General features: G+C 40.5%; 1 protein-coding gene across 5 annotated transcripts in view; it reads left to right on the forward strand.

The window, feature by feature from the left end:
- The window catches only part of RSPRY1 (ring finger and SPRY domain containing 1), a 50,558-nt gene that overhangs the window by 24,168 nt on the left and 8,810 nt on the right, over window positions 1–17,580 (forward strand). For all 5 annotated transcript variants that reach the window (XM_017878826.1, XM_017878825.1, XM_017878827.1 and 2 more), the window contains 7 exons: window positions 826–952; window positions 1,744–1,802; window positions 3,977–4,043; window positions 4,769–4,900; window positions 8,281–8,396; window positions 8,822–8,965; window positions 14,833–14,944. In XM_017878826.1, coding sequence (XP_017734315.1) covers window positions 826–952; window positions 1,744–1,802; window positions 3,977–4,043; window positions 4,769–4,900; window positions 8,281–8,396; window positions 8,822–8,965; window positions 14,833–14,944 — 757 coding nt within the window. The remainder of the gene's footprint in view (window positions 1–825; window positions 953–1,743; window positions 1,803–3,976; window positions 4,044–4,768; window positions 4,901–8,280; window positions 8,397–8,821; window positions 8,966–14,832; window positions 14,945–17,580) is intronic.

A 17,580-nucleotide genomic window follows, 5' to 3' on the forward strand; every position in this document is an offset into this window, starting at 1 on the left:
AGCTCACTGCAAGCTCCGCTTCCCGGGTTCACGCCATTCTCCTGCCTCAGCCTCCCAAGTAGCTGGGACTACAGGCGCCCGCCACCTCGCCCAGCTAGTTTTTTTTTGTATTTTTTAGTAGAGACGGGGTTTCACCGTGTTAGCCAGGATGGTCTCCATCTCCTGACCTCGTGATCTGCCCGTCTCAGCCTCCCAAAGTGCTGGGATTACAGGCTTGAGCCACCGCACCCGGCCAGCCTTTAATGTTTTCATAATGGCGTTTGAGTGGGTTTAATCTGTTTAGTGATTCAAGAATATGTAGCATATATTTGATACAACTTAAGCATTCTGAATGAAATGGAATCTAGTAAGTCATGAAAGGAGACTTTCAGGTTGATCAGAAATTTCCCATCAATGATATCATTGGAGTACATTGCATAATTTTTATATGGTCTTTCTGAGTTTATTTAACACCTGGTTATAGCTCCCCCCACCCCCCTGAGGCGGAGCCTTGCTCTGTCATCCAGGCTGGAGTATAGTGGCGTGATCTCAGCTCACTGCAACCTCCACCTCCCGGGTTCAAATGATTCTCCTGCTCTGCCTCAGCCTCCCGAGTAGTTGGGATTACAGGCACGTGCCACCACGCCCGGCTAATTTTTGTATTCTTACTAGAGATGGGGTTTCACCATGTTGGCCAGGCTGGTGTCGAACTCTTGATCTCGTGATCTGCCCGCCTCGGCCTCCCAAAGTGCTGGTTATAGCTTTCGTCTCAAAAAAAAAAAATGAGCCTGGGAAAACAACCTGTGTAGTATATGGGTCAAACCCACTTGTACTTTTTTGTTTTAGGATGCACTCCAGAAATTGACTGAAATTCTCAATTTAAATGGAGAAGTAGCTTGCCAGGACTCAGGTCATCCTGCCAAACACAGGAACACATCTGCAGTCCTAGGCTGCTTGGCTGAGAAACTAGCAGGTAACTTTGGGACACTCCGCAGTGGAAGATCTTAAGTTGTTTGACATTAAAGGGAAATTTGTACTGTAAGTCTTTGATCAAACCTGCTATACCAGAAATAAATCTCTTAACAATGATATTGAGAGACATAGACTAACTGGAAGAAAATTACTGAAAGGCTACAGAGGTGAATGCAATTTAATTTAGCTTTGTGGATTTTCAGGGGAAATTTTAAAAGAAAAAAGTTGTGCTTATTTGCTTTAAGAATAAGGAGCGGGGAAAAGAAAAAAAGGGGAAAAAAGCTAAATTCAGCATAACAAAGATATGTATGTATGTATACAATATATAATTTGCATATATACACACTATAAAGTTTAGCTAGATTATGAAGACATACAAGGTAGGGGGAGAGGAAAAGGAACTTCTGATTGGAGCAGTTCCTGAGAAGCAGATATTTAATTTGTTTATGAATATTACCCATTTTAAGAAAGTTAACAGCAAAGTATAGGGGCATAGCTCAGCTACTTACATCACATATTGTGGAAGAAACAATGGATTAGAAATCAGAACATGTGACTGCTGGGTTGGACTCTCCCATGTGCTCGCCAAGTGCCCTGGAGTTAGTTGCTTCACTCTGTGGGCTCACTTGCTTAACTGTGAGATGGGGCTGGTACTATTTTCTACCTCAGAGCAGGAGGCTTGAATAAGATACCGTGCGTGAAAGAGTTCTACCAAAACAATTTGATTGCTACCAGTGATTTAAAATAATATGGCATTTTAATTTATATCAAGTGTTTGTTGTATTTGTCTAGGTCCTGCAAGCATAGGTTTACTGAGCCCAGGAATACTGGAATATTTGCTACAGTGTCTGGTAAGTGAGACATCAAAACTATTTATTCCCAGTCATCTAGAAGTAGGCATCATCTAGAACTGTGCATTTTCTCAAATTGCTGGCATAGCCACTGGCACAGAAAATGGAATCAATTGTAAATTTTATTTGCAGGTGTTTCCTGGGTGCTTATTTATTCCCTCCTATGTTTAAAAAAGAGAGTGGGATTGGAATTTATCCCAACCAGCAAAAACAGCTGAGTTGGTCTGGTTTTAAATTTAGTCATAAGATAGCTGCTATGATTGGCTCTTTTGCATGTTCCTAGAGTTTGCCAAATGGTAATAGGGACCTCCACAGTGGAAACAAAATTACATGGTGTTCCAAGCCAGGAGGCCATCAAGTCAGATTCCCAGTGTATATAAATCTCTACTCCTCCCTGCCCTCCCTGTCACTGCTACTGTTCTTAAAACTGTTGTCACTGGAGTATTTAACATATTATGTGTGAAGCTTGTGGTTTGCTGAGGCTGTACCCTCAGATCTCTCATAGTTCTGGCCTGTGGTCTTGAATGGTCTGTATTTTAAAAGTTATTTTGTAAGCCTAGTGAGCATTGGCCTTTTTCAAAACTCTAGTCTGAAAACCCTTATTTGTCAATAGACACTGATATGTGCTTAAAACACTTATGTTACTCTCAATGAGCACTCTGGGGATACAGCATGGCAGTCCTTTGATTTCAAGAAGTTTATTGGTTAGTTGAGGAAACAAAACTACTCAGACAAGATAATTAGCCTCCATTTTATCACAGGATGTGATCGTGGGATAAAGTACTTCGTCAAGACTAAATGGAGGGCCGGGCACGGTGGCTCACGCCTATAATCCCAGCATTTTGGGAGACTGAGGTGGGCAGGTCGCCTGAGGTCAGAAGTTCAAGACCAGCCTGACCAACATGGTGAAACTCGGTCCCTACTAAAAATTAAAAAATTAGCCGGGCACGGTGGCATGTGCGTGTAGTCCCAGCTACAGGAGGCTGAGGCAGGAATTCACTTGAACCTAGAAAGCAGAGATTGCAGTTAGCTGAGATCTCACTGCACTCCATCCTGGGTGACAGAGCGAGACTCCATCCCAAAAAAAAGACTAAATGAGAAGGTGAGGGAGGTGGGTGGTATGGGTAATGAGAGCTGGGGTGTCATGAAAGTCAGACTTCCTGATGAAGGTGGGCCCTCACCTGGGTCATGCCATAAGATTAGGATTTTACTGTGCCCAGAGGAGGAAAAATTGGATTTCTTAGCTAAGGGAACATCACAGGCAGAAGCCCAGAGACAGAGAAGTGTCTGATGAGAGAAGACAGTGTTCAGAGATAGGACACAGACTGAGCAGCCAGCTAGAAAGGGTTCAGGGCCTGAAAAGCCAGGCAGAGGGATTTAGATGGATTTGAGAAGAAATAGAATGCTGAATAGGCTTTCCAGCAGCAGGGATGGTGGTTATGTGAGCTTTCCGGAACTTAGGTGGGTACCAGGGAAGTCAGTGGGAATCATCTGATGTTCTGGAGCTCCTCTGGTGGCTCCCAATGCAGCAGTAGGGAAAGCATGGCTATGAGAAGGTGTCATGTTCAACAGATAGACCTTTCCTTAAAGGGGAACTCGTGACATGAACTTAAATGTAACTAAGAGAGTTCACTTGTTGCTTTCTCCTGTCTACCATCAGCATTTGTAGAATTCCTTTCAGGAAACAGCTTAAAAACTAAGCTATTAATTGTTAATTTAATTATTTATAATTTTGGAACTTGGTAGTAATAAGTGGTTCTTTTAGGGTTCTAAGTAAAAGATCATTTTAGTTTATAATTCAGGGTTTCTGTTTAGCTTGCATAAATGAATGTGAGAATCAATGTTTTATTTAACAAAGTCCTAATATAAGTTTTACTAAGTAAAATAACATAGTGTATTTAACAGGATACTTTTGAAATTTCCAAATCTATAAATTAACCTAGTGACTTTAAGAAAAAATTATAAGATTAAGAGAGCCTGTCCAGTTCATTACTGTTACTATCATTACTAACATTGTTAGCCAAACGGATAATTGAGGACTTGAATGAATGGAACTTTTCTGACCACTCAAAAAAACATCTAGCACATACTGGGCAAGGAAATGAAACTGATAACTTGCCACCTCTGCAGGGGAATGATTTTTTTTTTTTTTTTTTTTTTTTGTTGTTTTTCAGAAGTTACAGTCCCACCCCACAGTCATGCTTTTTGCACTTATCGCACTGGAAAAGTTTGCACAGACAAGTAGGTATAGTGACTTCTTGCACTAATGATCTTCTGTATTGGTTGTTAAAAATTTTATTTTTCTTAGTTACTGGATGAGCCTACACTTTCAACCCCATCAGATGGGCATTACATTCTGTTTTCGTCTGGATAGACACGTTAAAGCCAATGAAGTATAACAGGGACAAAGGCAAGGATTTTCTCACCTAAGAATCAAAACTTGGTAACCATGATTACTCACTTTTATAGCCAAAATTTAGTAATGCAATTGCTACTTTCTAGAAAGAAGTGTGGTGGCTCATGCCCATAATCCCAGCACTTTGGGAGGCCAGAGCCAGAGGATCACTTCAGGCCAGGAGTTCGAGACCAGGGTGGGCAACATAGCAAGACTCAATCTCTACAAAAAATTTTACAAAATCAGCCAGGCATGGTGGCATGCACCTATGTTCCTAGCTACTTGGGATGCTGAGGCTGGGGGATCACTTGAGCCCAGTAGTTCAAGGTTACAGTGAGCCATGGTTGTGCCACTGCACTCCAGCCTAGGCAACAGAACGAGACCCTGTGACTAAAAAAAAGGAAAAGAAAATAGTCAAAGCTCTTTGGCTATGTTATCCCTAGAAATTTTAATTGAAGTCTAATCTAGTCTCCAATTCTTTAATTGCCTCTTCCCCTTAGCAATACTAATTTGCTGAGCAAATCATTCTACTCTTTCATTGTTAATTCAAGAATTATGTCTTTCCAAACAGGTGAAAATAAATTGACTATTTCTGAATCCAGTATTAGTGACCGGCTTGTCACATTGGAGTCCTGGGCTAATGATCCTGATTATCTGAAACGTCAAGTTGGTTTCTGTGCCCAGTGGAGCTTAGACAATCTCTGTAAGTGAGAGTTGTCCTTTATTAAAATGTCTGTTTCCATTTCCAGACTCATTTCTTTCATAGGCTCACTGGTCTTCCTTTTGCAGTGGTAAGTATGAGTCCTTATAAGGACCTCTAACTGGCAGGTTGGATATATTCTAGCAGAAAAGTATCCTAGAGACCCTTTAGACAAGAATTGTATAGTATGCTTCTAATTCCAGCATTTTCTTGTTCAAAAACCTTTACTGGCACCCAGTTTCCTGCTGCATCAAAGCCCTTAATTATATGGCACTGTCTAACCAGCTCTTTCCAATACAAATCATCTCACTGTCCTACAAACAGGTCCTGATGATTCCTACCTCTGGACCTATTCCCCTCACTTGGAATTCCCTCTTTACTCCTCTCCCTTTCCCAACTTTGCTCTTCAAAACCCAAGTCATGTCTTACCTACATCATGAGAACTATTCCTGATTTTTCTCTTTTCCTCCTCCAGGGGCTTCTGGAACAAAAACTACTATAGGTTGAGTTTCTCTTATAGGTTGAATTTCTCTTATCTGAAATGCTTGGGACTGAAAGTATTTCAGATTTCACATTTTTTCAGATTTTGGAGTATTGGCAGATACCCGGTTAAGCATCCCTAATCAAAAAATCTGAAATCCTCCATTGAGCATTTCCTTTGAGCCTCATGTCTGCACTCAAAAAGTATTGAATTTTGGAGCATTTTGGATTTTCAGATTAAGAGTGATCAACCTGTATACTTCTGTAACCTCACTCCCCCATCCATAGTTAGTACTGTGCTAAAGCACAACTGACATGTAAATCCACCCCCACTGTTACCCCAATATTGTGGGAAGGAGCTTCCTGCACAGCCTGTGAAGTGCCAGTTAAAGAATAATTCTGAAAGAGTGCAATTTGGATTTTGTTCATACAAAGTGATTCTCTAGGGAATGGAACCATAAATCTAGCAGTGCTGCCTTTCCTAGCATTTGTTTGGTTGATCTTCAAATGGCAATGCTGCAGCAAAGCTCTGGCTATGTCTCCCCACCTATTCTGCCATTTACGAGCACCTCTACTCCTTAACTAGGATAGCACTACCTTATTTATTTGTTTGTTTATTTTTAATGTATGAAAAATCAGTGTGTTTTACCTTCCAGGAGGATTATTTTTAATGGAAATATAGTAATACATATTTCTGGAGCACATGAGATATTTTGATACAGTCATACAATGAGTAATTACCACATCAGAGTAAATGGGATATCTGTCCCCTCAAGCATTTATCATTTATTTGTGTTACAAACATTCCAATTATACTCTTTTGGTTTTTTAAAATTTCTTTGTTTTGCACTTTTCTTTTAGTTATTTTTAAATGTACTATAAATTGTTGACTGTAGTCACCTGTTATACTGTCAAATACTAGGTGTTCTTCATTCTATCTAGCTATATTCCCATTAACCAACCCCATTTCTCCCCCACTCCGACTACCCTTCCCAGCCTCTGGTAACCACCCTTCTATTTTCTATTTTCATGAGTTCAGTTGTAATTTTTAGCTCCCACAAAATTAGTGAGAATGTGCAAAGTTTGTCTTTTTGTGCCTGACTTATTTCACTTAACGTCATGTCCGACAGTTCCATCCATGTTATTGTAAATGACAGGATCTCATTCTGTTTTTGTGGCTGAACAGTACACTATTATGTGTATGTGCCACATTTTCTTTATTCATTTGTCTCTCTATGGACACTTAGGTTGATTGCAAATCTTGTCTATTGTGAGCGCTGCATGAAACATGAGATTGCAGATATTTCTTTGATATGCTCATTTCCTTTCTTTTTGGTATATATCTAGCAGCAGAATTGCTGGATCATATGGTAGTTCTGTTTTTAGTTTTTTGAGGAACCTCAATACTGTTCTCCATAGTGGCCGTACTAATTTACATTCCTACCACCAGTGTGCAAGGGTTACCTTTTCTCCACATCCTCACCAGCATTCACTGTTGCCTTTTTTTTTGGATAAATGCTGTTTTTACTGGGGTGAGATGATAGCTCATTGTAGTTTTGATTTGGATTTCTCTGATGATCAATAATGTTGAGTACCTTTTCATATATCTGTTTGCCATTTGTATGTGTTCTTTTGATAAATGTCTATTCAGTTGTTCTGCCCACTTTTTAATCAGATTATTGGATGTTTTCCTATTGAGTTATATGACCTTTTTATATATTCTGGTTATTAATCCTTTGTCAAATGGATAGTTTGCAAATAGTTTCTCCCATTCTGTGGGATGTCTCTTTACTTCGTTGATCATTTCCTTTGCTGTAAGAAACTTTTTAGCTTAGTATGATCCCATTTGTCCATTTTTGCTTTGGTGCCTGTGCTTGTGGGGTATTCAAGAAATCTTTGCCCAGGTTAGTGTCCTGGAGACTTTCCCCAATGTTTTATTTTAGTAGTTTCATAGTTTGAGGTCTTAGATTTAAGTCTTTAATCCATTTTGATTTGATTTTTGTAGACTATGAGAGATAGGGGTCTAGTTTTATTCTTTTGTTTATGGATATGTGGTTTTTCTAGCACCATTTATTGAAGACACTGTCCTTTCCCCCAGTGTATGTTCTTGGCACCTTTGTTGAAAATGAGTTCAATGTAGATGTATGGATTTATTTCTGGATTCTCTATTCTGTTCCATTGGTCCATGTGTCTGTTTTTATGCCAGTACCATGCAGTTTGGGTTCCTGTAACTCCGTAGTATAATTTGAAGTCAAGTAATGTGATTCCTCCAGTTTTGTTTTTTTGCTCAGGGCCAGGTTTTTTGCTATTCTGGGTCTATTGTAGTTAGGATAAATTTTAGGGTTTTTTTTTTTATTTCTGTGAAGAATATCATTGGTATTTTGATAGGGATTGCATGGAATCTGTAGATTGCTTTAAGTAGTGTAGACATTTTAACAATATTGAGTCTTCCAATCCATGAACATGGTATATCTTTGTGTCCTCTTCAATTTCTTTTGTTAGTGTGTTTTATAGTTTTCATTGTAGAGATCTTTTACTTCTTTGATTAAGTTTATTCCTAGGTATCTTATTTATAGCTTTTGTAAATACAATTTCTTTCTTGATTTCTTCTTCAGATTGTTTGCTATTGGCATATAGAAATGCTATTGATTTTTGTATGTTAATTTTATATCCTGCAACTTTATTGAATTTGCTTTTTAGTTCTAATAGCTTATTGGCGGATTTTTTTAGGTTTTCCTAAATATAAGATCATATTATCCACAAACACGGATAATTTGACTTCTTCCTTTCCATTTTGGATGCCCTTTATTTCTTTCTCTTGTCTGATTGCTGTTGCTGGCACTAGCTGCTTCTTTTCCCCACAGCTGCCTGCCTTAGAAACATGAACACTCTTTCTTTTGCAGTTTTAAAAGAAGGTAGACAGCTGACCTATGAGAAAGTGAACTTGAGTAGCATTAGGGCCATGCTGAATAGCAATGATGTCAGCGAGTACCTGAAGATCTCACCTCATGGCTTAGAGGTAGGTAATGCTTCTACAGTTAGACCCTTTGGGGGATGAGAGAGTCATTATTATAATCCTTGCATAGCCAGTTGTCTTAGGGCTGGTGCTTCCCTCTCTCCCTGTATTTTGGAAATGTTGCTGACTTCATGGGGAAGTCTTGATGAAAGAGCTGCTTATGAACAGAAGGTACCATAAGGCACTAAATGTGTCAGGATTAAAGAACTGTTTGAAGAATGGCTGCAAACAATTATTTGATTCTGTATGTTGCCAAATGCCTTATATAGTTTGATTTTGTACTTTTTGTCACTGAGGATGGACAGAGGAAACAATAGTCCACCAGAAGCTTTAATAAGGAAAAATACACTCAGCCTTCCCAGTAGTCAGTTATCTTGGGTGGTCTTCAGGCCCTCATGGTTGATTGTCACATTTTTTGGTTTTGCCAGGCTCGCTGTGATGCCTCCTCTTTTGAAAGTGTACGTTGCACCTTTTGTGTGGATGCTGGGGTATGGTACTATGAAGTAACAGTGGTCACTTCTGGCGTCATGCAAATTGGCTGGGCCACTCGAGACAGCAAATTCCTCAATCATGTAAGTACCCTAGAGAACTGTGAAAATGGGGGCAGTGGCAGTTTGCTTTTTCCCCCTAGTTGGTGGGTGGAAAATACTTAGACATACTTATTTTTCAAATAGATTTGCTCAATAATCTTTTCTTGGGCAGAGCCACATGGTACCATATCCCTAACAATGATCTACTAAACCGATAGAAAAATAGGAAAACACAGGTGAAATTGCCCCTCAGCCTTTTCTTTTTCTTGAATCTTAAGTTCACACTAATTTTTCACCTAGAGGCTGGATGTGTCCTTTGTCTTTGTAGGCTCTGCTTCTGCCCCAGCCACATATTTGGCTCATTTCTTATACAGGAAGTAGTGCTGATTATTACCTTGAGTTTAAGCTCTAAGAGCTTTGTAGGGATTCTCTTCCTTTCAAGAAATAGAGTGTTGGCTTGACTTCTTTCACTTGACTTTTACCTAGTAATTAGTTGGCACATTTTTCTCAATATTTAGTTATTTATCTTTTGTTATAGAAAGCTGTAATATAAAGGGGAAAATTAAATCCTAGCGTAAGTAGCATTGAAGGTGTTGGAGTTCCTCCCTTTCCTACAGATGTATGATTTCTTGCCACTTTATACCCTTCTAACGCCCAGGCCATCTGGCTTTCTTCTGTTGATCAAATTATAAGCTGTTTGGAATTAATCCAGTTTTGATCAGGAATATTTTGTTTTCATATGATTTCTATCATTTGAGGTGGGAGAATCCCCTCCCCCGTCCAATATGTAAGATCCTGGAATGGGTTTTAGAAGTGATCCAACAAAATCAAATTAAACTTGCCGGCCATAAGCATGGTGACGTTTTCTGGTTTTTTGCTTTGCTTTTAGAGACAGGTCTCACTGTGTTGCTTAGGCTGGCCTCGAACTCCTGGGCTCAAGCCATCCTCTTACCTCAGCCTCCCGAATAGCTGGGACTATAGGAACATCCCATGGTGAGCTACTTATAAGCATAGTTTTTAAAGGCCTATTTCAGCAAGGCTGTATTTCACCCTGGAATTGTTGATGGTGTATTATTAAAACTCCTAGGCTGGAGAGAGACAAATTGGAGGAAAAGGGCCAGTGGAGAGGTCAAGTCTGGACTCTTGTCTGGGGTGGAGAACTAGACCCCAGTCTGCCAATCATCTGATTCCCACAATAGCTTTTACTGTTAGAATTTCCATTTCACAGGTGAGAAAACTGGGACAGAGTAGGAAGAAACTCATACCAGAATTTAGTGGCCTTCCTATTCTACAGCAGTTGTTTTCTTTGTATTCAAAAATGGGGAAAATCTCAGAGAATTAGCCGGTTTCCTCATTTGGAAATGAAAAATTGTTCTAGAGCTAGAAGTAATATAGGGGATTCTTCCACAGAGGAAGCTTCAATATAAAATGTGTTTCTCCTGATTTGGCAGCAAACGCACTACAGATCTAGATCTGACACCGAATGTTACAAATGTGTTTTTTTAATGACCAGTGAAGCTGGATCTTTTCATTTGCTCGATGAAACTATAATTTTTGCCATGTAGTTGCAGACCTTTGGCTTCTCAAGTTAAAGACTTAAATACTGTTTTTTTATCCTCCAGATCACTTGACAGGCTATTGGTTTCTTTAAAAGCAAACATTCTTCCCTGATCCAAGCATTAGTTGATTCCCTATTAGAAACTGATAAAGTCTGATATGATGTCTTTTCCCAAATACAGGATTTTAATGATGTTGCCATATTTAAAACTTTGCTTCAAATGTACATTGTTCTGGTGATTCTGAATCTTTTTGCCTATTCAGACAGGGTGTGATTCTATGGAGTAAGTCATTCCTAGGATACATCCAGTTTCAAAAGATTCCAAGTGTCTCCATAGTGCCTCTTACTTGAACTCTTGCTGCTTAGGTTTCCATTTTAAAAGGCTGGCCACTGGGCTCAATTTTAGGTCATTAAAATAAGCTTAAGGATAGTTCTGTTCAGGTAATCTACAGAACAGTTTGTCTTGTTGTATTGTATATTTTTATGGAGGCTTAGGAGGAGCAACTCTCCAAGGTTGTACTCTGATTTATCTAAAATATCTTTTGCCTTTTGGCTGGGCACTGTGGCTCACACCTGTAATCCCAGCACTTCAGGAGGCTGAGGTGGGTGGATCACTTAAGGTCAGGAGTTTGGCCAACATGGTGAAACCCCGTCTCTACTGAAAATACAAAAATTAGCTGAGTGTGGTGGCGGGCATCTGTAATCCCACCTACTCAAGAGGCTAAGGCAGGAGAATTGCTGGAACATGGGAAGCGGCGGTTGCAGTGAGCCCAGATTGCACCACTGCACTCTAGCCTGGGCGATAGAGTGAGATTCTGTCAAATAAATAAATAAATAAATAACTTTTGCCTTTTCATGAGCGTCTGTCATGTGATAGATCTTCCACATATTCATCTTTAATCTTTTTGAGAGTTTGGAAAGATATTATTCTGCCATTTAAAGATGAGGAAAATCAAGTTCAGAGAAATTAAGAAACTTGTCCAAAGCCATCTAGTCTCCAGCTGCTAGAGATTTCAAACCCTGGTCAGGATAGCCCATGCTCCTTCCCCTGTTGAAGCATCCTGCCTTGGAGAAAATGACTCTGGCTATCTCAGACAGAAAAGGAATGACTTAGAAGCCTTTCCGGGGCCTCTAGATTATGGAGAAGTTTGGGAACTAGACAGGCTCCAAGGCAATGTCAGGGCCAAGAAACAGGAAGTACAACAGCCAGTGTTTTAGGGGAATGATCTGGCCAGCATGTAGCCACCATTGCTGCTGGAAATCAATCCTAACTATCCCTCTGTGTGGGATCACTTGCACCATACTGAGTGTTTGATGGGAAGGTGCAGCTGGCCAAGGCTAGGTCATATCTTTACCTTTCCACTTCCAAAGGAGGCGGCAGAACACTGTCTTCATACATTTCCCATAACAGGAAGCAGTTGGGATGCTCTACAGCAGGAAAAAGACAGTGTCCACCACATGGGACTATTCCCTGAATGACAAGCTGTGGATAAACTTCCTTTTGTTTGTATTTGGTAATGTTTCCATTGCTAAAATATGCATGACCAAAAAACAGTTCAAAATAAATACCAAGCTAGCCACTCTATTCTCTCATTTATCTGTCCTAGCCAATGGAAACCGAAATTAATCCTGCTGGGAACATTTTGAGCTGAGAGAAGGTGTAGAACATCTAGATTGTTCTCTGAGATGTAAGCTCAAGAGATTTTTAAAGTGCATCTCAGCTAGGCAGAGGCATCTTCTCCTTAAATCTGTAGATACTGCTCTGTAAAGTTATTAGAGTTCCTTCTTTGTGCTACAGTGCCACTCTGTTGTGGAACTTATCCAGTCATCAAAGACACTGCATGGTAAAGAATGTGTAGTGAGTCTGCTCTTTACCAACTCATGGTGGCTAGTTTCTAGGAATTTCTTTCAAGTGTTCTATCAAGGACTTATCAGGACATTAAAAGGTGAAGATAGAAAAGAATTGCTTGCCTTTTACCTATGCCCCAATGCCTACACTTTAGTGGTTTTTAAGTTTTTTACTTACTGACTTGTTCAGCCTTTGAAAGGGATGGCAAGGCATTCTTTCTAGCAAGTGGTGAATTTGTTTTCTTTTGTTTTGAGACAGAGTCTCACTCTGTCACCCAGGCCAGGGTGCAGTGGCACGTGGTCTCTGCTCACTGCAACCTCCGCCTCCCAGGTCCAGGCAATTCTTGTGCCTCAGCCACCAGAGTAATGGGGGTTATAGGTGTGCACCACCACACCCAGATGATTTTTGTATTTTTAGTAGAGACAGGGTTTTGCCATGTTGGCCAGGCTGGTCGCAAACCCCTGGCCTCAAGTGATCCGCCTCCCAAAATGCTGAGATTACAGGCATGAGCCAGCACTCCTGGCAACCTTGGGTGGTGAATTTCTAAGGCAATTAGATGCAGGCTCATTTAACTCTTGAATAGTCTGAATAGTGAATATCAGTAGTTATTTCAGAAGAGTCCCTTTGGAGAGCATTCATCTAAATTCAGTATGTTGTAATCCAAAAATTTAGTACAAAATCGTTGCGTTTGAACTTTTTTTCCAATCTATCTCCTCACTGTATTTTTTGCCCCATAGAAGAAGCAGGCCATCAGGACCTGATCTTACCTGGATTTGGCCATTTTCAATTTCTTTCTCTAGTAAAACTTTTCACCATTGTTCCTTAAAGATAGCAGTTGTCTGATTTGCATGCTGCTTCTATTTTTTATAAGCACTCAAAATAATTTGTTAAGATCTCAGCCACCCTTTTATTTTAACAGTTCTGTGAAATAATTGAAAGGCAGTAAGTAAGAAAAAGAAGAAACTGCCAGGTACAGTGGCTCACGCCTGTAATCCCAGCACTTTGGGAGGCCAAGGCGGGCAGATCGCCTGAGGTCTGGAGTTCGAGACCAGCCTGACCAACATGGAGAAACCCTGTCTCTACTAAAAATACAAAATTAACTGGGCATGGTGGCTCATGCCTGTAATCCCAGCTACTCAGGAGGCTGAGGCAGGAGAATCGCTTGAACCCGGGAGTCAGAGGTTGCAGTGAGCCAAGATCGCCCCATTGTACTCCAGCCTGGGCAGCGAGTAAAACTCCATCTCAAAGCAAAAGAAAGAAGTAACTGCCAAGGACCTGTACAATCCTCAAATCAAGCTGATCTCAAAATAGCTTTTAGCTGAGTCTCCACTATAACCTTTCTCTTGTCTCCAGTTTTGAAATCTCTGAATATTTGGGTATTTTGAAGTCTGCTACATGCAAGAAAGGTATTTGCCTGATCTGATCTTGTTACTTGAAAGGGTCTGGATCCAGATCCCAAGAGAGGGTTTTTTGACCTTGCACAAGAAAGAATTTGGGGTGAGGCTATAGAATAAAGTGAAAACAAGTTTATTAAAGAAACAGAAGAATGTCTACTCTATAGGCAGAGCAGTGGCATGGGCTGCTCAACTGAGTGGACTTAGGTTATTTCTCGATTATATGCTAAACAGTGGTAGATTATTCATGAGTTTTCTGGGAAAGGGGCAGGCAATTCCCAGAACCAAGGGTTCCTCCCCTTTTTAGACTATATAGAGTAACTTCCAAACTGCCATGACGTTTGTAAACTGTCATGGCACCCGTTAAGAGTGTCTTTTAGCATGCTAATGCATTATAATTAGCATATCATGAACAGTGAGGATGACCAGAGGTCACTTTTGTTGCCATCTTGGTTTTGGTGGGTTTTGGCCAGCTTCTGGCTGGCTTCTTTGTCGCATCCTGTTTTATCAGCAGGGTCTTTGTGACCTGTATCTTGTGCTGACCTCCTGTCTCATCCTGTGACTAAGAATGCCTGACCTCTTGGGAATGCAGCCCAGCAGCCCAGCAAGTCTAAGCCTCATTTTACCCTGCCCCTATTCAAGATGGAGTCTCTCTGGTTTGAATTCCTCTGACAATCTTGTACTGATACACAAGTGTACTGATCTTGGAATCAGAAGAATTTAGGTTCAAACCTGGCTCTCTTTCTTGGGCAAGTAATATATGCTTGGGCAAGCTGGGTGACCTCTCTGAGCGTTTGTTTCCTCTTATAATGGAGTCTGATGCCACCAGCCTCATGGTAGTTAGTGAGAATTAAATGAACTAACAAATGTGAAAGTGCCTGAACAAAGGAGGTACTGGGCAAATATTTGTTGATGAAGTCATTATCTGTTCACTTGGGACCAGCCCTCTAAGTCATAATTTTAGTATTTTCCGAAAACCATGAGCTCTCTCTTCATCCAGAAAGCTTAGAATCCCAGCCACTAGGTCAGTGGTTGTAAAAAACACACTCTCTCTTCCCAGGTCAGAGCAGGCAGACTTGCTAATCTTCTGGACCTTGTCTCCCTCCAGGAAGGCTATGGCATTGGGGATGATGAATACTCCTGTGCATATGATGGCTGCCGGCAGCTGATTTGGTACAATGCCAGAAGTAAACCTCACATACACCCATGCTGGAAAGAAGGTATTCATTCCCTCCATTATAAATTTATCAAGTGGGTTAAGACATATGGTTATTATGAGGCATTGATTACATTAAGCCTTAAAATGTCTTAGAAGAAGATCAAATGTGAAAAGGGATATTAACTTTTGTGTCACTGCCAAAGATAAAAGTGGTACTCCTCCAATAAATTTACCTCTGGTGGAGTCCTTCCTGTAGCAAAAACATTTCAGAAAATAAATTTTTTACATTCGTCAGAAAATGATACTGTTAAGATTAGTATGAATTCTCTTCCTCTTTGGATCTATTTTGAATTAAAACAGCCATGCCAATATCAGGGACACTGGAATTGTAATGCCACTAAAATGAGGATTTTTCAGGGACAAGATGGCTATGGAACACGTCCTATCCAGTGACCACGCTCTAAGGAAGTAGGGTCATATGGTAGAAGATATAACCTCTGGAAGGATTGGATTCCTAGCATCAGAGATAGATAGAGGATATAACCCAGCTCTTTCTCCAAGCATCCCTCTCTCATTTTGCTACCCTAGTCAGCATTGTGGATATAAACTGAATTTTTAGGCATGCTAATAAAGCAGAAATTTAGGCTGAGGCGGGTGGATTGCTTGAAGTCAGGAGTTCAAGACCAGCCTGGCCAACATGGTGAAACCTCATCTCTACTAAAATACAAAAATTAGCCAGGTGTAGTGGCACCCACCTATGGTCCCAGCTACTTGGGAGGCTGAGGCAGGAGAATCACTTGAACCCAGGAGGCAGAGGTTGCAATGAGCCAAGATTGCGCCACCGCACTCCAGCCTGGGCAACAGAGTGAGACTCTAAAAAAAAGGAAAGAAAGCAGGAATTTGCCCACCCCCATGTGGAAACAGCTCCACTTGATTAAATTGATAGTGTGGGAAAAAAAGTCAGAAAAGCCAACAGGAACACTCATTTTAATGACTTGCAGGTTCTTGAAGGAACATAAAACTTCTTCATTTAATTAAGCGTATAATAAAGGCACTGTTTTCAAAAACTAGCTTGTTTTTTAATAAGAATTTTAAAGGATTATTCGAGTAATATGTTTATTATAAAATGTGAAAATAGAAAAGAACAAAATGAATAAACTAAAATCCCCTGTAATTTCTCCAGAGCTTTTTAAAAATGCTTAAATTATATATGTGTGTGTGTGTTGTTGTTGTTATACTTAATACCTTGAACAGCTTTCCAGGTTATTAAATAACATTACTTTTTATTGTTGTTGTTTTTGGGACAGGGTCTTACCTATCGATAGCCCAGGCTTGAATGCAGTGGTGTGATCACAGCTCATACAGCCTTGACCTCCCAGGCACAATCCATCCTCCCACCTCAGCCTGTCCAGTAGCTGGGACTACAGGGACACACCACCACGCCTGGCTAATTTTTGTATTTTTTTGGTAGAGACAGGGTTTTGCCATGTTGCCCAGGCTCATCTCAAACTTCTGGGCTCAAGTGATCCATCCAACTCTGGCCTCCCAAAGTGTCGGGATTACAGGCCTGAGCCACCATGGCCCAGACAGTAACATTACTTTTCTTTTTTTTTTTTTTTTTTTTTCTCACACACATGCTCACACTCACTCACTCACTCACTCTCCCATACACTCAAACAGAAAGGCCAGTAACATTACTTTTAATGGCTTCTCAATATTCCATTATATAGTTGTACTGTGATATACTAATTGATACCTCATTGTTGGACATTGACATTTTTGCCTTTTGAAATTATCATTATAGACCATTCTGGATGTTCTCAAGACAAAACCCTTAGAAGTGAAACTTCTCTGGCAAGGGGGATATAGAATTTCAGAGCTTTTGCTGTATATTGCCAGATTTTCCTCCACCAGCATTGAGTGTCCATTTTTCTTGTCATTGCTGTGTAATTTCATTTGTTTATCTTTGACAAACAAATTTGTTTTATCTCATCTTTCAAAACCAAAATTGGGCCAGATGTGGTGACTCATACCTTTAATCCCAGCAGTTTTGGAGGTCGAAGTGTGAGGATCCTTTGAGAGGATCACCTGGGGCCAGGAGTTTGAGATTAGCCTGGGCAACATAATGAGAACCCCCGTCTGTAAAAAAATTTTAAAAATTTGCCAGGTATGGTGGTACATGCCTGTAGTCCTACTTACTCAGGAGGCTGAAGCAGGAGGATCACTTGAGCCCAGGAGTTTGAGGCTGCAGTGAGTGAGCTAGGATTGTACCACTGCACTCCAGCCTGGGTAATGGAGCAAGACCCTGTCTTAACAACAAAAACAACAAAACCAAAAACTGAAACCTTAAGAGTTTTACTTTATTGGGTAAGTGAAGATAAATGCTCTTTTTTTTTTTTTTCTTTTTTTTGAGACAGAGTCTCACTCTGTCACCCAGGCTGGAGTGCAGTGGTGTAATCTCAGCTCACTGCAACCTCCACATACAGGGTTCAAGCGATTTTCCTACCTCAGCCTTCCAAGTATTACAGGCACCCGCCATAACACCCGGGTTATTTTTGTATTTTTAGTAGAGATGGGGTTTCACCATGTTGGCTGGGCTGGTCTCAAACTGACCTCAGATGATCTTCCCGCCTTGGCCTCCCAAAGTGCTGGGATTACAGGCATGAACCACCATGCCCTGTCTTTTTTTTTTTTTTT

Source organism: Rhinopithecus bieti, unplaced genomic scaffold (genome assembly GCF_001698545.2).
Source record: "Rhinopithecus bieti isolate Rb0 unplaced genomic scaffold, ASM169854v2 scaffold_11161, whole genome shotgun sequence".
Taxonomy (NCBI): domain Eukaryota; kingdom Metazoa; phylum Chordata; class Mammalia; order Primates; family Cercopithecidae; genus Rhinopithecus; species Rhinopithecus bieti.